The 26,210-nt window shown below is 42.7% G+C and overlaps 2 protein-coding genes and 1 long non-coding RNA gene across 5 annotated transcripts in view; 1 reads left to right on the top strand and 2 right to left on the bottom strand.

Annotated features, from left to right (window-relative positions):
* The window catches only part of CDK7 (cyclin dependent kinase 7), a 36,765-nt gene extending 26,071 nt beyond the window's left edge, over positions 1 to 10,694 (bottom strand). For 2 of the 3 annotated variants that reach the window (XM_048849563.2, XM_048849562.2), the window contains exons 1-3: positions 10,419 to 10,694; positions 1,627 to 1,686; positions 336 to 369 (exon numbers count right to left, since the gene is read on the bottom strand). In XM_048849563.2, the coding sequence (XP_048705520.2) occupies positions 336 to 369; positions 1,627 to 1,686; positions 10,419 to 10,679 (355 nt within the window). In that variant the 5' untranslated portion in view covers positions 10,680 to 10,694. Of the gene's footprint in view, positions 1 to 335; positions 370 to 1,626; positions 1,687 to 2,650; positions 2,715 to 10,418 lie in introns of all 3 variants that reach the window. The other variant, XM_048849567.2, reaches the window with a different exon arrangement.
* A 3,191-nt stretch (positions 10,695 to 13,885) lies between these two features.
* Positions 13,886 to 21,359, bottom strand: KGD4 (alpha-ketoglutarate dehydrogenase subunit 4). The gene is made up of 4 exons (XM_048849569.1): positions 21,224 to 21,359; positions 19,145 to 19,208; positions 15,459 to 15,661; positions 13,886 to 14,043 (listed from the first exon to the last, which is right to left on the bottom strand). Exons 1-4 carry the CDS (start codon positions 21,260 to 21,262, stop codon positions 14,026 to 14,028), a joined length of 324 nt encoding a protein of 107 aa, XP_048705526.1. The 5' UTR covers positions 21,263 to 21,359; the 3' UTR covers positions 13,886 to 14,025.
* Positions 21,360 to 21,382: 23 nt separating this feature from the next.
* On the top strand, positions 21,383 to 26,170 carry LOC125636468 (uncharacterized). Its single transcript, XR_007356610.2, has 3 exons — positions 21,383 to 21,429; positions 22,505 to 22,574; positions 26,038 to 26,170. It is a non-coding gene; the product is annotated as an uncharacterized LOC125636468 (long non-coding RNA).
* The last annotated feature ends 40 nt before the right edge of the window (positions 26,171 to 26,210 follow it).

The following is a 26,210-nucleotide window of genomic DNA, read 5'->3' as shown; positions in this document are numbered from 1 at the left end:
ATTTATATTTCATTTACATCTACTTCTCATCTTAGATAATGGAAATCAATTGTTTTGGCACTAGGATTTTATATCATGTTCAACACTGAAAAGTATAAGGAGTTTTATATTTGTTTCTCTTTCCATCCCCCAGTATGTGTTGGGGTATGGTTTTTGTGGAAAAGCTACATCAAAGAAGTAGGAATAATTCAGTCAATATAGCTATCAACTTTTCCAGCTAGGACAGATGACATAACTAATTCACTGCTCTACAGCAACAGTAGGAAGTTCACAGTAACACACTAAAGGCAAAAAGACAAAACATGATATGGTGTACAAGTATTTTAAGTACTTACCATCTTTAGCTTCTGATCTATGTCCAAGTTTAATCTAAAGAAACAGTAAGTGCTGTATTATCTGTAATTAGAATCACAGTCCTCAACACCTGAAGACCTCAATAAGTTTCTCAAAGATAAAGTGAGTTTTAGTGTTAACAAAAAATCTTAAATAGCTAAGTAGTTTATTTTTAAAAGTGAATTTGCAGCTTTGGCATTTACAAAAGGAACAGGTGTTTAGGTTTCCCAAAGCCAAACATAATGCAATCTTACCAAAGAGTTTTGTAACTGGAACCCCAGTCTGGGCCTGCAAAGCCATATTACACCAGTAATGGGCTTCTCCCAAGAAAGTGAATCATTCCAAGTACGAATTTTATTAAGACTGGCATCCACATGGTTGTTGCAAGCCACCTCAAATTTACAGGCTATTCTGATTTTACCAGATTTATCCCATGCCAAACATTTTTCGGTCCTGAAGTTATTTTTTAACCCACAAAACCTTGCATGATCTTACAGCAATTCTTCAGTGCAAACAAGTTTGTTCTCGATGGCAATTTTAAACAGCAACAGCCTTATGGGAGCAGTAGTAGCATAATATGAATACTTAATCTGACTGCATTATTGAAATGGCTCAACTTTGCTTATCAGGCAAAGCTGAGGGATACTTGCTTCTTCGTTATGGTAATTCCATCCTAGTAAGAGTCCCTCAAAGCATATCTAAAACATTTATATTCAATATTACAATTTATTGTAACCTCATCAGGTTGTGTTGTTTCAAATCAGAAAAGAGCAATCACACTAAACATTTTACTCCAAAGGCTAAATTACAGAAATGACAGTCAAAAGCAAGATTTCGCCAGCACCAATTACCAGACCATCTAAAAAGGTCTATCTGAGGGGGACAAACATTAGACAGTCATCTTTTGAAGAGGATACTCAAGTCTGTGGAAGACCCAAAGTTTAACATTATGTTTGGAATTACTTTAAAAAAAATAAAACCCAAACATGCAATAAAAAACTAACAGCCCTCCAAAATATTGTCTGCAATATTTAAAATTCCAGCTTCTGAGCTGGGTGACCAATCACAAACCTAGAAATGTAATGGTGTTGAAGCCACCATTTTACATTATGAAAGAACATTTGAGGTGGCTGATTCAGACTGGTCAACCAATTGGCCAACCAACACACTGTTGGTGCCATAGGAATAAATAATCACAGCTTCTCTTTAAATGGATAAAGCTCTTGAAACTGTTCAACAGCAACTAGATACCTGATTGCGGAGTACGTACATAACAGCACACAAAACACTCACCTTTTTAATAGCAACAATTTGATTGGTGTTCTTATCCCTTGCTTTATAAACAGTGGCAAACTAAGACAAGAAAAAACAGTAGTCCTTGTTTACAATAATATTAACCATATAACAGGTAAGGAATAATTTAGTGTTTTAAGAGACAAAGAAATTGCCATATTTGATCAAACCTAAAGTCCAGTACCCCATCTTCAGCAGTGGCCAACATAAAAAACCCTGCCCCTCGTGACTGTGCTCTAACTGCTATTAGAGATTGGCTTAAGCACAGAAGCATGAAGTTTTATGAAGACTCTTTAGCAGTAGCTATAACAATTGTGCACATTCTTATCTAATTCAGGGGTGTCCAACATATGGCTAGCAGGTCAGATCTAACCTTTATGATGTGTTTGTGTGATCCAAACAACACTCATATTGTGCAGAAACAAAGCTTTCACACTTAAAAACTTTCTACCTCTCATAGGGAGCAAAGAAAGCCTTCCAAACATGACCATAACCAGTATTGTGGTCTCTGCCTGAGTTTGCAGACAGCCCAAAACAGTAACTGAGAAAGATGAACTCCCCCCCTCTCTCCCTCACCATTGGTGTGTCAACTCTAAATACCAGTGAGACTTCAGCGTCAACATTAACTATTTCACTGCTGATCACTTTAGCAGCTAGAATGGGAAAGGGAGTGGGAGTGAAGACTGGCCCAAAGGCAGACGAGAGAAAAGAAGCAGAGGAAGGGGGATGGAGAAGAAAAAAAATACAGGGCAGGAATAGCAGCCTCCTACAGGGAGCAGATCCTCATTGAGTGATAATGAATGTGTCAATTAAGGCACTGAATAAATAGTAAATGTTTAGTTACTACGTAAAGGCTGTGATTCCCCCAATGACCACCTGAGTGAATTCCACAGTTACCACTATTGGCAAAATAAGAGGTTATAATCAGCTTCTTTTTTACATGAGTTGTGGTCTTTGACTACTAGCTAGATGCTTTCAAGTGTCTTGGTTAGGCAATATTTGATGAGCCCTTTGCTAGTTTTACCTAGAGAGGTGTCTTGTGTGGCGATTTCTTGCTAGTTCTAATCCAAGCAGAATACTGAAGTTTTCTGAGAAATAACAAAGGGGAATACATTATTCTAGGTGAGAGCAAACCACTGATTAATACAGAAAATATTACAATGGCATTTTATAACTTTCCATCTCATTCCTTATGCATCCTAATATTGTTTAGGTTTTTGGCCACAAGTGCACACTGAGTAGGTATGTTCACTGTTCTGCTCACAGTGATGTCCCATTCCCCCCCCACAGTTCTGGATCCAGTTCAAGGTGCTGATCCTTATCTCTAGAGTGCTCTGTGAGTTAAACCTTTTCCATCTCAAAACTACCTTGCCCTCAGTTACCACCACCTAGGACATAGTGCTAATAGTCCCTCATGTGAAGCTTGAAGGTTTGGGGGGAAAAGGATATTTTGGGTGGAGGGCCTTCAGCTCTGGAAAATCCAATGAGTTATCAAAATAGATCTTGCCATACTTGGGGCAAACATGGCATAGCTCTTTCCTCTGCAGAAGCCCTTCTCCCAGTAATGGAGTAAAAGCAGGAACCAGCATTCTGGCAGATACCAGCTACAATAAATGGATAGAGACTGGAATTGCCCACCCACAGACAGAAGCCTATATGACTCTCCATTGTGTGTTGTATAAAGATACCATGGATATCAGTGGATCGACTCAAGGTTATGTTTAATAGATTTGTTAGCGATCTGAACCAAAAAAAAAAAAAAAAAAAGAGTAAAGTGACAAGGTTTATGAACATGACCAGCTTATTTAGGTTAATCAAGACTAGAGAAGACTTGGGCACTAATACACCTAATTAACTGACCTAACAAAGTTAGGTGAATAGGTATCATAAGGATGAATGGAATTCACTGCTGAGGAAGGTAAGGCTAGTCACATTGGAAGGAGTAACTATGCATTCACAAAGCTGAGTTCTAAATTAATTGTAACTGCTCAAGAAAAGCCACAGGTGTCAGCCAGATCAATGCACAGAAGTGGTCAAAAAACAAAATGGTAGGGTCTTAAAGTATGGGATAAAAATATTTTCAGGATATTCTAATATAATATTATACAAGCCAACAGAATGCCTTTACTTGGAACACTGGTTCTGTTCAGGTCACTCTATATTAAGAGATCTATGAGAAAGGGTTCAGAAATTGGCAATGAAAGCGATTAGATTCATGGAGAGACTCACACCTAACAGACTGAAAAAAAAGGGAGAGAAGACCAATAAGAGCAGATATGATGGAGGTTTAACAAAAGACTGGAGGAGAGAGAGAACGGAAGTCGGGGCTCCAATATATGCTCATGATACAAAAAGGGGACATTCAATATAACTGAGACAACATTTTTAAATCTGTTTTAAAAAGGGTTCTTTTTATCCGTGTGTAATTAATATGTAGAACTCGCTGTCACAAGAGATCTCAGGCCAAAATTAACAGGATTTAAAATAGAATTAATATATTTACATGGATAATGGAAACATCAAAAGATATTTATCCTGATATAAAAGGGATAAGAACTCTCAAAGTTCAGTGCAAAAGCCAACTACATAATGAAAGACAGAAGCTTCCCCTATGTGCTGGTTATTCTGTATTTGTCCTTTACAGCAGTGCTTCTCAAGCTATCTGATGTGGGGACCGGCAATTTTTTCCCCCTAATGTGCGCGCAGACCGGCAGCCGATGGCTTGCGGACCGGCACCAGGTCCACGGACCACCACTTTGAGTAGCACTGCTTTACAGAGTTTCTTGTACCTTCCTTTGAAGCACCTGGTATTGGCCTCTGCCAGACTAGATACTAGATTAAATGGACAAGGTATGCTTATATTCCTAGATGAATGTACCAGAAATCAGAAAAAAGCCTCCAGACCAGAGGAAAAGGATAAAACTCTCAAGTATGATACTCATACCCTGTCCCAAACTACCCAAAAGAGATGCCTCCCCATCCTTATGGCACAAACACTGAACTCATATTCCAATTACAAACAGAAGTGATGATAGCCCCTAATGGTGACTTTACTGGCATGACAAGTGTTGCCAAGGAATGAGAAAAACATCCCTCAGGTATCTCTCATATGATCCATCTAGGATAGGATTACACACTGTGGGGGGGATCTAATCCCCTGTGTCTATTTGCCATTACTGCCCCTTCCTGATCTTGTGGCAGGTACACAGCGCAAGGCCATCTCTTATCAGCATCCTTCTCAATTCCATTGCTAACCAGAGTACAGACCTTAAATGGCCACCATCCTCACTCTGCACAGCACTCCTCTGTTGCATAGGCTAGCCCAGGGCTCCACCCCTCCACCACAGCATAAATTGAAGATGCAATAGATACCAGTTTCTTGTGGCAAAACTGGTAAGAATTTAAACCAAACCAACATAACCAAAGCCCACTCACCCAAAATAGAACACTTCCTAGACCTATAAAGAAAGAGTCCATGAATATAATCAGACCAACTCTCTTCAATCCATACATCAATGACCTATCAACTCTAGTGGAACAATTCCCAAATTCAGAACTCCCAGTAATGGACTCATAAGATGACTGCTGGGAACCTAGTTCTACTGTCATCTACTCAAGATGATTTGCAAAGAATCTTACTCCTTCTTAGAAACCTACTATAATACAGGTCAACCTTGACAGGGCAGGGAAAGAATCCATTTTTTAAAAGAAAACTCCGTAAACAGCCAGAACAGTGGACATTTTTCTCTGAGAGACTTGATGATTGAACAGACAAAATTATAGATACCTAAACCTTATAATAAATACATCAAAGTTTCAGATGGGCTATCAGAATTAAAGAAATAACCTTCCAGACCTTCCACTGTGATAGAAAGAAAAGGAGTACTTGTGGCACCTTAGAGACTAACCAATTTATTTGAGCATGAGCTTTCGTGAGCTACAGCTCACTTCATCAGATGTTTACCGTGGAAACTGCAGCAGACTTTATATACACACAGAGAATATGAAACAATACCTCCTCCCACCCCACTGTCCTGCTGGTAATAGCTTATCTAAAGTGATCAACAGGTGGGCCATTTCCAGCACAAATCCAGGTTTTCTCACCCTCCACCCCCCCACACAAATTCACTCTCCTGCTGGTGCTAGCCCATCCAAAGTGACAACTCTTTACATAATCAAGTCGGGCTATTTCCTGCATAGATCCAGGTTCTCACATCCCCCCCACCCCCATACACACACAAACTCACTCTCCTGCTGGTAATAGCTCATCTAAACTGACCACTCTCCAAGTTTAAATCCAAGTTAAACCAGAACATCTCGGGGGGGGGGGGGGTAGGAAAAAACAAGAGGAAACAGGCTACCTTGCATAATGACTTAGCCACTCCCAGTCTCTATTTAAGCCTAAATTAATAGTATCCAATTTGCAAATGAATTCCAATTCAGCAGCTTCTCGCTGGAGTCTGGATTTGAAGTTTTTTTGTTTTAAGATAGCGACCTTCATGTCTGTGATTGCGTGACCAGAGAGATTGAAGTGTTCTCCGACTGGTTTATGAATGTTATAATTCTTGACATCTGATTTGTGTCCATTTATTCTTTTACGTAGAGACTGTCCAGTTTGACCAATGTACATGGCAGAGGGGCATTGCCGGCACATGATGGCATATATCACATTGGTGGATGTGCAGGTGAACGAGCCTCTGATAGTGTGGCTGATGTTATTAGGCCCTGTGATGGTGTCCCCTGAATAGATATGTGGGCACAATTGGCAACGGGCTTTGTTGCAAGGATAAGTTCCTGGGTTAGTGGTTCTGTTGTGTGGTATGTGGTTGTTGGTGAGTATTTGCTTCAGGTTGCGGGGCTGTCTGTAGGCAAGGACTGGCCTGTCTCCCAAGACTTGTGAGAGTGTTGGGTCATCCTTTAGGATAGGTTGTAGATCCTTAATAATGCGTTGGAGGGGTTTTAGTTGGGGGCTGAAGGTGACCGCTAGTGGCGTTCTGTTATTTTCTTTGTTAGGCCTGTCCTGTAGTAGGTAACTTCTGGGAACTCTTCTGGCTCTATCAATCTGTTTCTTTACTTCTGCAGGTGGGTATTGTAGTTGTAAGAAAGCTTGACAGAGATCTTGTAGGTGTTTGTCTCTGTCTGAGGGGTTGGAGCAAATGCGGTTGTATCGCAGAGCTTGGCTGTAGACGATGGATTGTGTGGTGTGGTCAGGGTGAAAGCTGGAGGCATGCAGGTAGGAATAGCGGTCAGTAGGTTTCCGGTATAGGGTGGTGTTTATGTGGCCATTGTTTATTAGCACTGTAGTGTCCAGGAAGTGGATCTCTTGTGTGGACTGGACCAGGCTGAGGTTGGTGGTGGGATGGAAATTGTTGAAATCATGGTGGAATTCCTCAAGGGCTTCTTTTCCATGGGTCCAGATGATGAAGATGTCATCAATATAGCGCAAGTAGAGTAGGGGCTTTAGGGGACGAGAGCTGAGGAAGCATTGTTCTAAATCAGCCATAAAAATGTTGGCATACTGTGGGGCCATGCGGGTACCCATAGCAGTGCCGCTGATCTGAAGGTATACATTGTCCCCAAATGTGAAATAGTTATGGGTAAGGACAAAGTCACAAAGTTCAGCCACCAGGTTAGCCGTGACATTATCGGGGATAGTGTTCTTGACGGCTTGTAGTCCGTCTTTGTGTGGAATGTTGGTGTAGAGGGCTTCTACATCCATAGTAGCCAGGATGGTGTTATCAGGAAGATCACCGATGGATTGAAGTTTCCTCAGGAAGTCAGTGGTGTCTCGAAGGTAGCTGGGAGTGCTGGTAGCGTAGGGCCTGAGGAGGGAGTCTACATAGCCAGACAATCCTGCTGTCAGGGTGCCAATGCCTGAGATGATGGGGCGCCCAGGATTTCCAGGTTTATGGATCTTGGGTAGTAGATAGAATATCCCAGGTCGGGGTTCCAGGGGTGTGTCTGTGCGGATTTGATCTTGTGCTTTTTCAGGAAGTTTCTTGAGCAAATGCTGTAGTTGCTTTTGGTAACTCTCAGTGGGATCATAGGGTAATGGCTTGTAGAAACTCGTGTTGGAGAGCTGCCGAGCAGCCTCTTGTTCATATTCCGACCTATTCATGATGACAACAGCACCTCCTTTGTCAGCCTTTTTGATTATGATGTCAGAGTTGTTTCTGAGGCTGTGGATGGCATTGCGTTCCGCATGGCTGAGGTTATGGGGCAAGTGATGCTGCTTTTCCACAATTTCAGCCCGTGCACGTCGGCGGAAGCACTCTATGTAGAAGTCCAGTCTGCTGTTTCGACCTTCAGGAGGAGTCCATCTAGAATCCCTCTTTCTGTAGTGTTGGCAGGGAGACCTCTGTGGATTAGTATGTTGTTCAGAGGTATTTTGGAAATATTCCTTGAGACGGAGACGTCGAAAATAGGATTCTAGGTCACCACAGAACTGTATCATGTTCGTGGGGGTGGAGGGGCAGAAGGAGAGGCCCCGAGATAGAACAGCTGCTTCTGCTGGGCTGAGAGTATAGTTGGATAGGTTAACAATATTGCTAGGTGGGGTGAGGGAACCATTGCTGTGGCCCCTTGTAGCATGTAGTAGTTTAGAAAGTTTAGTGTCTTTAGCTTTCTTACAACTACAATACCCACCTGCAGAAGTAAAGAAACAGATTGATAGAGCCAGAAGAGTTCCCAGAAGTTACCTACTACAGGACAGGCCTAACAAAGAAAATAACAGAACGCCACTAGCGGTCACCTTCAGCCCCCAACTAAAACCCCTCCAACGCATTATTAAGGATCTACAACCTATCCTAAAGGATGACCCAACACTCTCACAAGTCTTGGGAGACAGGCCAGTCCTTGCCTACAGACAGCCCCGCAACCTGAAGCAAATACTCACCAACAACCACATACCACACAACAGAACCACTAACCCAGGAACTTATCCTTGCAACAAAGCCCGTTGCCAATTGTGCCCACATATCTATTCAGGGGACACCATCACAGGGCCTAATAACATCAGCCACACTATCAGAGGCTCGTTCACCTGCACATCCACCAATGTGATATATGCCATCATGTGCCGGCAATGCCCCTCTGCCATGTACATTGGTCAAACTGGACAGTCTCTACGTAAAAGAATAAATGGACACAAATCAGATGTCAAGAATTATAACATTCATAAACCAGTCGGAGAACACTTCAATCTCTCTGGTCACGCAATCACAGACATGAAGGTCGCTATCTTAAAACAAAAAAACTTCAAATCCAGACTCCAGCGAGAAGCTGCTGAATTGGAATTCATTTGCAAATTGGATACTATTAATTTAGGCTTAAATAGAGACTGGGAGTGGCTAAGTCATTATGCAAGGTAGCCTGTTTCCTCTTGTTTTTTCCTACCCCCCCCCGAGATGTTCTGGTTTAACTTGGATTTAAACTTGGAGAGTGGTCAGTTTAGATGAGCTATTACCAGCAGGAGAGTGAGTTTGTGTGTGTATGGGGGTGGGGGGGATGTGAGAAAACCTGGATCTATGCAGGAAATAGCCCAACTTGATTATGTAAAGAGCTGTCACTTTGGATGGGCTAGCACCAGCAGGAGAGTGAATTTGTGGGGGGGGGTGGAGGGTGAGAAAACCTGGATTTGTGCTGGAAATGGCCCACCTGTTGATCACTTTAGATAAGCTATTACCAGCAGGACAGTGGGGTGGGAGGAGGTATTGTTTCATATTCTCTGTGTGTATATAAAGTCTGCTGCAGTTTCCACGGTAAACATCTGATGAAGTGAGCTGTAGCTCACGAAAGCTCATGCTCAAATAAATTGGTTAGTCTCTAAGGTGCCACAAGTACTCCTTTTCTTTTTGCGAATACAGACTAACACGGCTGTTCCTCTGAAACCTGTCACTGTGATAGAAACACTTAACCCCACTCTGCCCTCCTCCTCAATAAAATAACCGCTAAAAACTATTCAACAACACAATCCAACCCATTCTACGTATGGGAGTGAAATTGTGGGGCCCAACTTAACAAATGACATTAACTGGGATAAGCCCCACAACAGAAACCCTACATCTGCAGTTCTGCAAACATACTCCATGTGCACAGGAAAAGAGCAGAACAGGGATGCTTTCCTCTTATTAATAAATATACAGAAAATATTCAAATTCTAATGCCACCACAACCAAAGCAGCAAATACTACCTCTACCTCAACACACTAAAAATGCTAAACCTAAATGAAAGCACAATTTACTGCTATATATCATCACTTCTTAAGCTCAACGCAAATGTATAAATAATATGTAGCAGGGGGCCTTATGCCACTCGCCTTGTTACTCCCAGGATATGAGAGAGACCCCACGGGCCGGGCCGGGCCGGGCCGGGCGCCTCTGCCCCCAGCCGAGACCCCACGGGCCGGGCCGGGCCCCTCCGCCCCCAGCCGGGACCCGACGGGCCGGGCGCCTCCGCCCCCAGCCGGGACCCCACGGGCCGGGCGCCTCCGCCCCCAGCCGGGACCCCACGGGCCGGGCCGGGCCCCTCCGCCCCCAGCCGAGACCCCACGGGCCGGGCCGGGCCCCTCCGCCCCCAGCCGAGACCCCACGGGCCGGGCCGGGCCCCTCCGCCCCCAGCCGAGACCCCACGGGCCGGGCCGGGCCCCTCCGCCCCCAGCCGGGACCCGACGGGCCGGGCGCCTCTGCCCCCAGCCGGGACCCCACGGGCCGGGCCCCTCCGCCCCCAGCCGGGACCCCACGGGCCGGGCCGGGCCGGGCCCCTCCGCCCCGACTCACAGCGCAGACCTCACCTGCCCCTCGCCCAGGAAGTCGAGCTTCTCGTAGCGCTTAGCTCGCGCCCGCGCATCCATCACCGGCCGGGGAAAGGAGCCGGCCGGGCCAGGGGGATTTAAAACCGTCACTACCTGAGACGCCCGCTGCTTCCGGCCCTGCACACGGAACCGGCCCCTTCCCCGAGCTCCCTGCGCATGCGCTTTACCAGGGGCTGCGGCGTCCTGCGCACGACGCCAGCGTCCCGCTCTAGCAACAGTCGCTAAGCGACGCACGCTCATCGCCCCTGCCGCAGGGCTCCAGCCCCTTCCGAGTCTGCCCCGTCAGACGCCTGCCGCGGGAGGCGCCGCGTGGAGCCCGGCTCAGAGTTCCTAGGGCGGAGCTGGGGCTGCTGCAGGGGAGCGCAGCATCTCGCTGCGCAGGGCGGGGTGCGGAGGCTGCGGGCACCACGCTACCGCCCCTAGAGCCGAGCCGGGGAGGTTGCCTGAAGCCCCAGCCGGGCAGGCTAGGCCGGATACAGTCCGACCACACCAGGCAGGTAGCAAGGGGCTGGGCCCATCCCCCTGCGTGAGAGGCACTGGCAGGGCCACCAAACTTTGGGAAGATGGGAGCTCGAACCTGAATGCGAGACAGCGCCTTAAACTCCTGCCTGACATCCACCAACGCTCGCTGCAGCTCGCCCAGAACCGCTGACAGGTTGCCGCTGAGCCACAGCTGCAGCAGGCTGCTGCAAAATGCACTCCCTTCAATTTCTAGAGAGGTGAGCCCTTTGAAAAGTGCATTGCAGTGATATGGGCTGGAAGCAACAAGCACGGATCACAGTGGTAAGGTCTGCATCTGACACAGTCACAATCTCTTGCTCAAGGCTAGATGGAGATAAAAGCATTCCTAAAGAGCACAGAATCAGAGAAGATTAGGGTTGGAAGAGACCTCAGGAGGTCATCTTCTCCAACCCCCTGCTCAAAGCAGGACCAATCCCCAACTAAATCATCCCAGCCAGGACTTTGTCAAGCCAGGTCTTAAAAACCTAAGGATGGGGCTTCCACCACCTCCCTAGGTAACCCCTTCCAGTGCTTCACCACCCTCCTAGTGAAGTAGTGTTTCCTAATATCCAACCTAGACCTCCCCCACTGCAACTTGAAACAATTGCTCCTTGTTCTGTCATCTGCCACCACTGAGAACAGCCAAGCTCCATCCTCTTTGGAACCCCCCTTCAGGTAGTTGAAGGCTGCTATCAAATCCCCCCTCACTCTTCTGCAGACTAAATAAGACCAGTTCCCTTAGCCTTTCTTCATAAGTCATGTGCTCCAGCCCCCTAATCATTTTTGTTGCTCTCTGTTGGACTCCCTCCAATTTGTCCACATCCCTTCTGTAGTGGGGGGCCCAAAACTGGAAACAGTACGCCTGAAGCGGCCTCACCAGTGCCGAATAGAGGGGAATAATCACTTCCCTCGATCTGCTGGCAATGCTCCTACTAATGCAGCCCAATATGCCGTTAGCCTTCTTGGCAACTGTCGATTCATATCCAGCTTCTCATCCACTATAATCCCCAGGTCCTTTTCTGCTGAACTTCCGCTTAGTCAGTCGGTCCCCAGCCTGTAGCAGTGCATGGGATTCTTCCATCCTAAGTGCAGGACTCTGCACTTGTCGTTGTTGACCTGCATCAGATTTCTTTTGGCCCAATCCTCCAATTTGTCTAGGTCACCTGGACCCTCTCCCCCCATCTTAGTGTCATTCACAAGCTTGCTGAGGGTGCAATCCAGATCATTAATGAAGATGTTGAACAAAACCCGGACCTAGGACCAACCCCTGAGGCACTCCGCTTGATACCGGATGCCAACTAGGCTGACCAGTCTGTAGTTCCCCGAATTCTCCTTCTTTCCTTTTTTAATGATGGACACTATATTTGCCTTTTTCCAGTCGCCCCCCCGATCGCCCTGAGCTTTCAAAGATAATGGCCAATGGCTCTGCAGTCATATCAGCCAACTCCGTCAGCACCTTCGGATGCATTGCATCCGGCCCCATGGACTTGTGCATGTCCAGCTTTTCTAAATAGTCCTTAACCTGTTCTTTCACCACTAAGGACTGCTCACCTTCTCCCCATACTGTGCTGCTCAGTGCAGCAGTCTGGGAGCTGACCTTGTCTGTGAAGACCGAGGCAAAAAAAGAAGCATTGAGTACTTCAGCTTTTTCCACATCATCTGTCACTAGATTGCCTCCCCCATTCAGTAAGGGTCCCACACTTTCCCTGACCTTTTTGTTGCTAACATACCTGTAGAAACCCTTCTTGTTACCCTTCGCATCCCTTGCTAGTTGCAACTTCAGTTGTGCTTTGGCCTTCCTGATTACATCCCTGCGTGGTTTAGCAATATTTTTTATACTCCTTCCTAATCATCCACTTCTTGTAAACTACCTTTTTGTGTTTAAGCTCACCGAAGATTTCTGTTAAGCCAAGTCAAGCCTGCCATATCTGCTATTCTTTCTTCACATCGGGAAGGTTTGTTCCTGCACCCTCTATAAGGCTTCTTTAATATACAGCCAGCTCTCCTGGACTCCTTTCCTCCTCCTATTAGCCTCCCAGGGGATCCTGCCCATCAGTTCCCTGAGTGAATCAAAGTCTACTTTTCTGAAGTCCAGGGTCCTGGTATAGGATTACCCAACAGCAGTGGAAGTAGAGGGATAAAATTGACTTTGAATATGCAAAGTGATTTATTTTTTTTTTGGCTTTATTTTCAGAACTTTGGAGGAAGATGGTGTTTTGGAAGGCAGAAGACAGGGTTTTTTTTGTTTTTTCCCCCCTAAATCCATTCACTTCATTGTGTGCTTTTGGGCCCTCAAACTGGTTTGTAGAACAGAACTTTATGGATAATATTCCAGCTCTCAAGTGGAATCATTTTCAGGAAAATTTGGACACATTCTATAGTATACTCCTTAGACTCAGACCTGTAGTTCTCTTCTTGAGGCCAAACCCATCAGCCCCATGATGTACCTGACCCCTAAAGCTCAGGAAAGCAAGAATCAGTTCAGAATGGTAGTTTTCTGTAAAACCGTAGGCAGGTGAGTTTAAGTCTGTTCCAAACACAATTTTAATTATTAAAATTAGTCCAAGAATAAGTTGATCACCTCTATCTTAATTCTGTTCCCACCCCAAGAAGCTTTTAATCTGTCAGGGCAAGCAGCCATCATGCAGCTGGATGCCAGAATCAAAGCTTGTTTTTAGATAAAATCTGTCTGAAGTTGAAAAATAAGAACATTAAGATTGCAGAGTTCTTATAATAAAAAGTAGCAATGCTCATCTTATGGGCCTGAGAGATTTTGCACTAGATCTGGACCTTTGTTTGTGGATCAACAACTAGATATTCTTGACAATTTTATTGCTTAAGTTACTTTTTAATACTGTAGGTTTATAAAGTGGATTCAGACAATTACTGTAATCAGCCTTTAACAGAAAAACTGGCCCAGAAACATAAATTAGAAGACAAGTATCTAAAGTCTCATCTTTCTCACCCCTTTATACAGGGTCTTTATTAAAGCTATTAAACTGTTTATAACATTCATAGAGTGAGGAAGGCCTTTAATGTGAGTACAATAATTCATTCAACAGTAGTGAACAAGTATCTTCTGTAATTATTCTGGACCTCCACGCTGTAAAAGAGAAACAGACAATTACGTGTCTTCTACTAAAGGAAAGGGAAGCTGACAAGCTGGTTTGCACTTTGTTACTGAGTAGGGAAGTACTGTTTTCAATACAGGGTCATTGCACATTTAAGAATTCTACCTTTTATTTATTACTTTCATGAAGGGACACAGCATTTCTACTTGTCTTAGATGTTGTAAAAAATCTCACAAAATCTGAGAAATGTTTATGTAACTTTTTGTATAGGTCCATGTAAAAATGAACACTGCAGCATTACACTGGTAAATAAAAGCCTGCAAAAGAAACTGATTAGTTATTTTCTTTGTCCAAGTTCAAAAATGCAAAAAAGGCAGTAAAAAGCAAGTTACCAGTTTAAACATTCTTTGTTTTAATAATCTAAGGTGTCCAGCAGATGATGTTTCCACTGTTTCCCCGCTAGATTTTTACAGCTTAATACCTCTCATTTTTGGGTAACTTTTAGGCTGAACATCAGAAAGTTTCACACCTTCTTTAATTCCATTACTTCTAGTTATATCCCCTCTTTCCACCCTATATAAAAATTCCTCTCGGTCACCAATGTTCATATCCTTTGAATACTTGGACTTAATCATCACCTAAGCAAGCTAACAGATTTAGTTTTTAGTCTTGCCTCAAACCCATCCCTCCAGCTCTTTAATATTTTTAATATTCTTCTCTAATCTCCCAATTTGCCACCATCTGGTGATGAAGTGCTCAAAACTAAACGAATTACAGGTACAATGAATGCCATTTTGTAGTCAAAATGTTCTGCCTCCCATGCACTTGCACAATGCTGCAATATTAGTTTGCAAACACTATAAGGGAGCATTTAAACTCAGTTTGTTTTCAGTGAAATAAATCATGAATATTTGTTTCTGTAATTTTTATTTTTAAACACACAACCTATATTTTGGGCATAAACTACCTGTTTAGCCTCTTCAGTCTACGAATAAACTCATAATTGAAAGGATCAACCCTTTGTACATTGTATTTCTATTAAAATTAGTATATTTATTTATTGCACATTCTACAATTGTAAATACAATAGGCAATGACATTGAAACAACATGGTTTAATGGATTAATCGTAGTCTCGAATTTCAAAACAAATTCTAATCCTGATTTTGTCACTGGCTTTGTGTGTGACCTTGGGCAAGTCACAGCCTCTCTGTGTCAGTATCCCGAACTGCCAAATAGGGATACCTTATCTGCCCAACTTGTGTACTGAGGAATACTTAGTTTGCATTTACTGCAAACTAAGTTGCAATGCTTGATGTAAGTGTAAAGTTAACAAGAGTTTAAAAGCAAGGATATTTATCATCTTGTCCAGAAATTGTTTTGCAAAGTTTTCAACACAGTGAATAACTAAAGAGGACATATGTAGTAACAAATATAACAAAACTTACTTGAATGTATTCCATCTCCTCATCTGATATCAGCTTTCTCCTGTACTTTTGAGGTAATGTTTTTACTAATTCTGTTGTGTCTGGTGCGCCTTGTACTCTATTAATGGATGAAATGTTTTGAAGGGCTTGTGGTCTGTCTCCTACAGACATATGTGCTGCTGAAGCATGGAGTGGTGGTACCCTTGCTTGTAGAGATTCCTGCACTGAAACCCAGATTTCAAAACCATGTATAGAAGTACAGAGAATATTTTAATACCTTAAAGAGCTTGAATATAGTTATTCATTAGTGCAGTCAGTAAAAGTTAGAAAGTACTGGTCGTACAGTTGAATTTTTCACTATAAAGCTACTTGCATGAATTAAAAACCCTTCCTTCTCACCATATACTTTTATTTTCAATTTTAGGGACTAATACAGCAATGAGAACACTGATACAGTCAAATTTTGAGAGTTGGAGGAGGCACAGATTGAAAGGGATAGTTACTGATGTCGCAACGGAAGCTAAATCAGTACATAGTGTTACAAATACTTACACTGGGAAGCTGTAACCGCAGATTAAGAATATGCAGTGCCCCACAGTGTATTTGTATTTACACAAAGCCATAGGCGTGTGGGATTCTTTAAGGGTTGGTCATTATATTTCTACTCACGTAGTTTACAATACAAGTTGTCCACAGACAAAGGACAGGTCTACTGGATGAAGGTTGCAATTGTGAAATATTACAAAATGTGGTTTGTATTATACCCATTTTTTATGTTTTGTTTGTATTTTTAATTAATTCACATACTATAGTTTGTAGGTAACATCCAAAATGAAGGTCACAGGGAGGCTAAACAGGGGGTGGAGGTCAGTTGCTGAACATGGACCAAAATGGGTGAGTTTTGAGGAACTGAAGATGCACAGGATCAGGAAAGATGTTCCAGGCATAGGAGACTGAGAGAAGGCATGGAATAACTTGTGGAAAAGTAAAAACAGCATCAAGTCTAAATAAGCACTTGGGTCATGAGCTGAGGAGTAGGAAACTAGGTGTCAGAAAGACCTTGAAGCTGCAAGGATGGAAGATTTTGAATGTGATATAAGTCAGCACTGCACAGCAATACAAGGACTCGATGGGGGCTAGATGGTCAAAACAGATAATGAATTATTCTAGTGGCAATGTGTTTATATTTATAAAGCATTCATCCTTCTGGGCAAAAAAACAGAACTAGAAGCATAAATGATTTAGACTTGACAACACAGTAGACTACACAATTATACTATCCTATGGAAGTAAAGATTCCTAACTGAAGTCCCAAGGGAGCAGTATTTCCCATCCTACTACACCCCAGCCTCAATTTGTGGACTAGAGTAAGTGTAATGCAAAAGTCAAGGAAGCCAGAGATGAGGAGGCTGCAGTTGCCCAGGTAAGAAATGATCAGACCTAAGACCAACATTTAAGCAGCAGTGACAAGATAGTTGCAGAATAAGCAGTAACAGGATTTAGCAATCTTAAATGAGTCAAAATGTACAAGGAGTCAAATGCGACACTATGCTTGCCAACCCAGGCGACCAGATGGATGATGAAGTTGCTGATAAGGTCAGAGAAAGAAGTAGAGGAAGATGAGTTTTTCTATTTTAGCCATGTGGACTTTCATCTAATTCAAGGATATTGAGGAAGAGATGTGGGACTGAACACTGCGGGTGATAGCAGCAGAGAGATATATTTAGGAGTTGACAGTGAAGAAACTATACTTGATACCTGCAGTATAGGTAAGGCTTCCCAGAGACTGAGGAGGGAACCCGGAACAGAGCCCTAAAGGCCAACCAGTCAAGTAGACAGCCAACTACAAAAGCATCATGTCATGGTAAAATACAGGCCGTCATATTCTAAATCACTGCAGGATGAATTGATTGAAAGTGTACAAAGTTTTGAGGTGACAAAGGCATGGATCAAGGTAAGAAGGTCTATATCTACACACACATGAAACAGTCACAACTAAAGCTAGTCCAAAATTTTCCAGGGAAGCTAAAGAGTCAAGCTGGACCACAGACCCTGGGAATCCCAGCAGGGGCTCAATTAAACTGACATTCAGTAAATAGCATTCTGATTAGTTTCCCATATTTCATTCCACAAACACCATGTTCCAAATTGAAATCCTGGATTTGTTGAAATATTTCAGCAAATTTGGTTTTGTTGTGATGAGAACAAATCCAACTTCTGAAAAGCTGAAATTTCTGATGAATCAAAAACTGAGAGTTTCAGCCAGCTCTAACCAGAACTTGCATATCAGATTTAGAAGAAGAAGAGACGAGAAATTAGTTGTTTATTCCATCATTGAAAAAGATTTTCAACAGAGTAGAGAGTGTTGAAACTGGATACAAATTAGATGGTGTGGGCAAAAACTGACCAAGACATTGCACAGAGTTCTGTCAATACACGTCATTTTTTAACAAAAGTATTAAATGCGAATTCAAACTCAGGTCAAAATCAAGCCAACCAATAGATATTTTGTGGCATTAACAGGAAAACTTAAACTCTCAATTCTCAATTGTGATTTAACTGGTATTCGAACTCAAGAGAAAGGGTAGTTTATTAGCAAATATGTAGTGCAACTACTCAAGTGAAAAATGTAAATCAGTTCAAAGTAATACAGGTGACAAAAAAATGCAGCTGCATAATTAAAGTGGCTTCCAACTATATTTTGCAGGAAGGTCATAAACTGAAGATCAATCTCTCGTACAGTCATCAGATTTAAAAAAGGTTTTTATGGAGTGCTTCCAACACTAGGGTTGAAGGCATTAGATTCCAAGAATTAAAGTTCTCATTTTTCAAAATTCTATAGTATTGTAATGTTCATTATATCTACCTCTACCACCACCAGTGAAAAACCTTAAAATGAGTAGGTGAGCTCTGGGGACATCAACAGGAAGGGATCCTTTAATTTTAGGTGCACTGCAACAGGTTTGACTCCAATATTTAAGAAGTTCTCACAGGTACTGAATTAAAAGAGGAATGAACCAGGAATTATCACAGCCTCCAAACAAAAAGTGAAGTATTAGGCTAGAATTTCATAAAAACAGCTCCTATTTTTGTTTCAAATACTTTATTGAGTCAAGAGGAATGTTAGTCATAACAATACACAAAATCCCATTTTAATCTTTGATGTCTACATATGATAGATAGTGACTGGTATCCTGTAAGCATCAATGTAGTAATATACACATATACAGTAAAGTCAGATCAAGTACTGTTTTTCAAAATATAAACTTTTTACCCTTATGCATAGTGGGAGTAAACTGCCCTCACAGGTACCACCAGGATTTAAATATTGCAGACAAAGCAAGGAAAAAGAAGACTGCCTTTTTGCAGCAAACTTCACTGAAAACCCATGCTGCTCAAAAGTGAGTTTAGCACAGCCTCTCTTAAATGGAGATTAGTGTTTGCAAAATGAGCTCATGGTATAAGATTAAAGTAGGAGGATAAAAATGGAGATCCTCAAAACTCTGCCTGGGCAACAGAGGAAATAAGGTAATCTCAGTTTTATGCATTAAGTGTAAAATCAGGCAGCTGCCACCAAACTAGGTCAATGCTCAGAAATAACTGAGTCATATAAGCCAAAAAGAAACAATGTGTCATGGTCCTTATGTAAACATTAAGGCAAATAAGTATGATATGGTATAAGTTTTATTTACAAATGAAATACTTACTTTTAGGTTTGGGGCTATTTTTTCTGTCCGGGAACTTGATTAAGGGTGTATGTGGCTTGACTACCTAAAACAAGACATAGCAGTGGAAGGAGGCAGGGAAAAATATATAAATTTGGGTAAATAAAATGTAAAAGTTCATGAGATTTTCATGGCAAGAATGCTACACACTAAGCAATTATTTTTACAACTGTTGCGTTGTGCTTTCATTAACACCAGATTTGGAAGATTTACAATAATTTATATTTTATTTTTAATCAAGGCAACAACTGTCCAAGTGACATTTCAGATTCAGAGTTGTACTAGACTATAAAGCAAATGCAATGCTTTTTCAGTTTCCAAACAACTAACTATAGCCTATAGAGGAGTAACTATAACTGCAGTATAAATTGGATTCTAAGGTTTTTGTGCTATGATCATGGGACCTTTGGTTCCTTTCTGCCTTTTCACATTAGCTCAGATGGAGAGACAGAGTTAATTAGTCTCAAGCCATTCATTAGTAGGTATGGAGTTCAACCCCCATCTGCATTAAGATATTTTTTCATTCAAAGTGTATTTCTTAAAAAAAAAAAAAAAAAAAAAAAGGCTTTCCCTCATTCCCAAGAACAGCAATTTATGAGTTGCAAATAAGCATTTCTGGGAAGGTGTCATTTTGAGGCTGCATAATTCTCATGAGGTCATTTTGAGGCTGCATAATTCTCATGAGGGCTACTGCAAGTTATGCAATTTGCTGGCATCCCTATACCAGTAGGAATAATACCACAAGAGAAGCAGGCAGTGGAGCACTGGGTCCAACAGACCAGGTGACTGGTCAACAGGGGTAGGGAAGAAAGGGATGTGAGGACATCAGGATACTGTAGAGCCACTGTTTGCTTGGTCCAGGAAGCAGAAAAGAAAATTCTACTACACACAAAAAAGGCACAAAGGAAGCAAGACTAGAAAAAACAGAAAAGAAGAATTTTCTCAAATTCCTTTCATGTATCTTAACAGTTACTTGTACTAATAGCTGGTGCATATTTCTGACAGAGGTGTGATTTGCAAAATGGTGCCCCTTTAAGCAGAAGCTGAAGACAATCAGAGCAGGCTGTTGCCCACATGGCTAAACCAGAATGGAAAGGACTGGAATAAAAACAACAAGGAGTCCTTGTGGCACCTTAGAGACTAAAAAATATATCTGGGAATAAGCTTTTGTGGACTATAACCCACTTCATCAGATACATGGACTGGAAAATACAGTAAACAGGCAAAAAGAAAAGGAGTACTTGTGGCACCGTAGAGACTAACAAATTTATTTGAGCATGAGCTTTCGTGAGCTACAGCTCACTTCATCGGATAATAAATTTGTTAGTCTCTACGGTGCCACAAGTACTCCTTTTCTTTTTGCAAATACAGACCAACACAGCTGCTGCTCTGAAACCTGTCAGTGAGCAGGCAGGTATAAATATACAGTACATGAAAAGATGTAAGTTGCCTTTTCAAGTGGGGACTCAGTGCTAATGAGGCCAATTCAACTAGGGTGGATGTGGCCCATTCCCAACAATTAAACTGGCCTCAAAACCACGGGTCGTGGGAGCAGAGCCTCGGCACTTGCACCTTCATGCAGAGCCAAGCTGTGGTCACAGGACAAAGCCAGTGCGGGAAGGTGGCAGCAGCTCTGAAGGGAGCCTGGTTGTAGGTACTGCATGGCAAGTGACTATCACCCCTGGACTCCAAGATAGGCCCGACAGGGCCCGCGGGCTGCGGCAGTCCGGGCTCCGCCCCCAGAATGGTGAGGCCCCCGCTGCTGTCACTGACCCCCAGCGCCCTCGCAATCCCGCCCCGCAGCTCAGACCCGCTCGCCCCCTCGCCGAACTCGGGCCCAGAAACACATCGGCCCGCCGCTGCCCAGAGCCCTCCCCCGGCGTCCCGGCTCCCTAACGGCACCTCCAGGTCAAGGGCATCAGCCCCGGCCGCTCTCGCTCTGCGGCCGCTCCAGCGCCGCCAGCCGCCGACAGAGGCGGGCAGATCCCACTAGTCTCCCCCTCGGCGGCCGAACGCAGAGCGCCGGGCCCGCCCCCTTCGCGGGGAAACAACTCTCGTTACCTGAACGACCCTGCTGGCAGCCGCCATCTTGCTGCCCATAGTGACCCGCAGCCAGTTACTGCATCCTCCTGCCCGCGCGCACGGCGCCCACCGCGAGAGGCGGGGACGCGGCAGGGGGCGGGGCTGAAGCCAGGATCTCTGCGAGGGGCGGGGACACGGCAGGGGGCGTGGCCGGGCCAGAACCGCCTGGAGGGCTCTGCTGCCTCGTGAGTATTGGTTGCTCTCCAAGGCCAGCCTGTCCAGGCTTTCTTCGACAGTTGTGGCAGCTATGGCTGCGGTAGTTCAGTTAGCAAAGTGCTACGCTGAGTACAATCCTATGCTGCACACAGAGATGCTGGAACAATTTGTACAGTGCGGGTGCCGAGAGCCATTGAACCAAACTAAACCCTGTATATGATGGAAACCACTTCAAACCAGGGAGTGCTGCAGCACCCCCCACACCCTTAGTTCCAGCACCTTTGGCTGTACATTCACTATTAGACCCGACCTAGGTGTTTTAAATACACTGCTCCAAAGAGTTGTGAACCTTCCATCCCAGCAAGCCTGGCTTCCTTGTCAGAAGTATTATTAGAAGGTTAAGAGGGAACCTTATCATGTGCTTACTCAGGGAGAGGCTATCTGGTAGTAGAATGCTTATTAGTCTAGCAGAGTTAGGGTGACCATATTTTCCCAAAGGGAAAAAGTGAAACACCGTGGGGCAGGCCCACAGCCCCGCTCTACCCCCCGTACACAGGGCCAGCCTAAGACTCCCCCTCTCCGTGTGCGACTGGAACGGCACCTGAGCCATTCACCCTAGCCCTCCCTTCTGCGCAGGGCTGGCATTGCAACTTGTCCATCATGCCTCCCCCACGCATTCCTCCACACCACACAAGGGGTTGCACCCCACTTTTTTTTAGCATTTGTCCAGTTTGTTCTTGCCGGACAGCTGGGACGGGGCTTAAAAAATGGACTGTCCCGGCCAAAACAGACATATGGTCACCCTAAACAGAGTAGTCTAGCAGCGAGAGGCTACCAAAGATCCATTATGTGGAAGTTGAAAATTCAGACTAGAAATAAGGCACTTTTTAAAAAATGATTTAACCAACTAAGGAATGTGGTGGATTCTCCATCACTTGAGATTTTGAAATCAAGAGTGGATGCCTTTCTAAAAGATGTGTACTAGTACAATCATAAATTTTTGGCTTGATATAGGAATCACTGGATGAAGTTCTACAGCCTGTCTTAATACAGGTGGGCAGATTAGATGATCATAATGGTCTCTTCTGGTTTTAAATCTACTAGGTGAGGATGATAGGAAAGAGCTCCAATGACTGGGAGTTGAAGAAAAGGGGAAGTTCTGTGGAGTTTTAAGGTAACATATGCACCAATGTTGTTCAGCTCCAAAGACTATTACATATTTTTATTACTATTTATTTATTTGGGAAATATTAACAGGTTCACAAATCCTTGCCATATAAATATCAGAAACAAAAAAATCATTGTAACAGTGAGCTTTTAAGGAGACATTATACAGGAATGTACTAATCTCTCTATTCAAAAGGATGTTACCGTATTAGAGTGGGCATAATTACAACAGGCATGGCATGTCATTTCTAGTTATTTTATTAAACTGAATGAAATCTATGATTACACATTTAACAGACTAGGCATGTCTATCAAAAATGTTAATATACAAAAATTGGACTGATGTGCTGGTGTTTTTGCAGGTGAATGTATTTGGAATATTGAATACAAAGTAATCAAATACCTAAGTATCTATTTGTCCTCTATTTTCCTGGGTACATAATTGGCATGTTAATATTTCCATAACCACAATCTCCCATGTTTTTGAACCATTCCTCTTTAGTTGGACTATTTTTATTTTTCAAATGAGATGCTATCAATAGCTGAGCAGCTATTAGCAGGCAAAAGATCAATTCTTCATTTCCTTTTGTGTGATCATGTCCAGTAGGAAGCCCTAGGAAGTTTACCAAAGGATCATTGGGTAATATATCCACCAAATTGTGATAGTTGGTTACAGATTGCATCCTATTGCTCTTTAATGACTGGACAAGTCCACCATACATGCATAAAATCTCCTCTTTCACCACAATTTCTCCAACATTTATCCCTATTCAATCTTTCTCTACATTTTAACCTGACTGGTGAGAGGTACCATTGAACAAGTATCTTAAATAAAGTGTATTTTATTGTGATACAAACAAAGGTTGCTGGCCCTCTTTTCCATGCCTCTGGAGTAATTTATCTCTACAGGTCCTTTTCCCCATATGTCATACATGGACTTTTGTTAGAAAAGTTGTAAATATTATCAATTCAGTACATAAATAATTGATAAGAATGCTGTAGCTTGGCTTGAGCAGACTATACGCCAAATAAGTTATAATGCCATCACTTCTGTTAAAGTTCTCTCTCTGTGTAAAACAATTTTTTGCTAGAAAGATGAGAGACATACTGCCTGATTCAAAAGTACTGGTGCTACACAAGAGTGGGCCAGTTAATTTTGATCTCTAACTAAGTTAGAAAAGTTTCTTTACTGAAGAGCTGGACAACCATATATATTCTATGGCTCTTTGAATCTTTAAAATGCTCTCGTTTGTCACTTGGTTAAGATCTGGATTATTTGTAATAAGTGTCATTGGGAAAGAAAAAAAAAAGAGACAAGATGTTGTATATCAAAACCATAGAGTCTTTGCTAAAAGGTATGTATACATTTATGGAGGGTGTTTTTTTTTGTTTTAATTAATCCAGGGTAGTTTAGCGAGGTTTATGCTGGCAACAACTTTTTTGTTCAATAAAGACCCAGTGTTTGGCGGTGTCAGGGTGCTACCACTCCACTACTGCTTTGGGCTGGCTGATTTTCACAGTACCATAGAATATTTTGAACAGCAAGTCCATCCTGTTTAATAGGATAGTACAAAATGTCTGCACTTACTCTTGGTCTTCTCTTATTCCATATACATTCTAACAACATGCTCTGTATTGCTGCTAGGGTTTTACCTGGAATGATTACAGGAATATTTTGAAACAAGAAAGATACTAGCAAAATGTTCATTTTGACTGCAGCAATTCTTTCCGACCAAGAAATTGGCAGACTTCCCCCAACCCTACAGATCTTTTTTCATTTGCTGAAGTCATGGTTTGATATTTAAATCATAGAGCTCTTAGAGTTTGTTTGAGATTTGAATTCCCAGGTATCTTATAAAGTTGGTTACCTCTTTGTACCCAGATATTTTCTGGAAGAGTGACTTTTCAAAGTCTGGAAAACTTATAGCTAGCATTTCAGATTTGGTATAATTCATTTTAAATCCAGACATTTCCCCAAGATCCTGGATTTCTTTAAAAACTAATTTTTGGGAAAATTAGATAAACAATATTACATCATCTGCATATAAACCTATTTTCTGATGTGTTCCTGCAAGTTTTATTCTTATGACACATTAACTGTTCCTTTGCACCAGTGCAAAAAGTAAAGGAGACAGCGCGCCTAGTCCTTCTGTGTAATTCAAACAGGGGAGACTTAACCCCATTAACTCTCAGCTGCAGTGGTGTAAAGAGCAGTTATCCATTTAAGGAACTGAGACCAATATCCATATAGGACAGGCCTTGAAACAAAGTTCCACTCCAGTCAATCAAAGGCTTTCTCTGCATCAAGTCATAACAAAAGATTTATTTTTGTTCTGGCATTATGGATGATTGCAAGTACTTTCTAAATGTTGTCTTACATTTGTTTATCCTTAATAAATCCAGTCTGATCTAGATTTATATAAGGTGAGAACACTGACTGCAATTGGCTAACTAGTAATTTTCCTAAAATCTTTGTCATGATGCAACAGTGATATGGGGTCAACAGGAGCTGCATAAAGATGTGGTTCTCCCTAAAGCTGGCAAAGACCCTCACAGTAGCTTCTTTCATAGGCTGTGGAAGTTCCTCCCCTAATAGAGTGGTATTGAAGTTTCCTCTCAAGGGACCCACTAATACCTCCTAAAATTCAGCTGGAAATGGAGGTCCTGGAGCTTTACCACTTTTCACACCTGCTACTATTAAAGGGAGGTGATAATCAGTGCAATGCTCATTAGGGTAAAAAAACGCTTATTTAAATTTTAATTTTAGCCATGTACCTTAGTAACATGAACATAAATTTATCTTAAGCTTGACAGATTTAATTTAGCTAACACTTCCCTCTTATGACAAGGCCTGTGCATTTTTTTTTTCCAGAGGAGCCTATGGCCAGAGGGTTGATGGCTTCTTCTGTGAAACAGCTGTTTCCAGAGGACTGAGAGAAGTGAAGCTTTATTACCACGAGCATTGGGCCAGTTTCCTTTCACAGGCCCCAGCCCACAGCAGGGGTACTAAACTTTCTTTCAAAGAAGGGTGTTCTGTTGCCAAAAATGGTGACAGCTGCATTTTCTCTCTGATTTAAGGAGGCTATTACCACTGACAACAGTGTTTTCACTGAGGGGTCCTTGCTCTTGCAGGGTGAGAATATTACTGCTGTCTCTAGTCTACAATAGTGCTCTTTGAAGGGGCTGAATCAGAGGAGGCAGATACCAATTTAGAGTGCACAGGTGTGGGGACAGAGGGGAGAAAGACTGGAGGTGATAGGAGAATAAAGAACCATAAGCCAGAGCCTTTTCTCTCAACAAAAACAAGGTTGGTGACTGAGGTAATATTTTTTTACTGGACCAGCTTCTGTTGGTGGAAGGTACAGGCTTTCAAGCTACACTGAGCTCTTTTTCAGGTCTGGTATCTTTCACCAGAAGACAGTGGTCTAAGAACAGACATTTCCTTAATTACCTTTTCTCTCATATTTTAGGACCAACACAACTGTAACAATGGAAGATACTGAATTTTCTGTCTGCAGTCACTTAAATACAAACTAACATGCCTGACTGAGTCAACAGAAGGAAGTCAGTAAGCTCTAAAATAGCACCAAGTCATCCATACATATTACTTCACATGGGAACATTCAAATATACAGACCATTTA

This window comes from Caretta caretta, chromosome 5, assembly GCF_965140235.1.
Source record: "Caretta caretta isolate rCarCar2 chromosome 5, rCarCar1.hap1, whole genome shotgun sequence".
NCBI lineage: Eukaryota > Metazoa > Chordata > Testudines > Cheloniidae > Caretta > Caretta caretta.
This window is presented reverse-complemented; position numbering and strand designations above follow the sequence as displayed.

Excerpts from the sequence above, each read along its gene's own strand:
- KGD4 (XM_048849569.1), bottom strand. The coding sequence starts at position 21,262 with ATGGGCAGCAAGATGGCGGCTGCCAGCAGGGTCGTTCAG. Across the intron at positions 19,209-21,223 it reads CTGCCAGCAGGGTCGTTCAG|GTAGTCAAGCCACATACACC; the intron begins GTAACGAGAGTT and ends GTCTTGTTTTAG. Across the intron at positions 15,662-19,144 it reads AAATAGCCCCAAACCTAAAA|TGCAGGAATCTCTACAAGCA; the intron begins GTAAGTATTTCA and ends TCTGGGTTTCAG.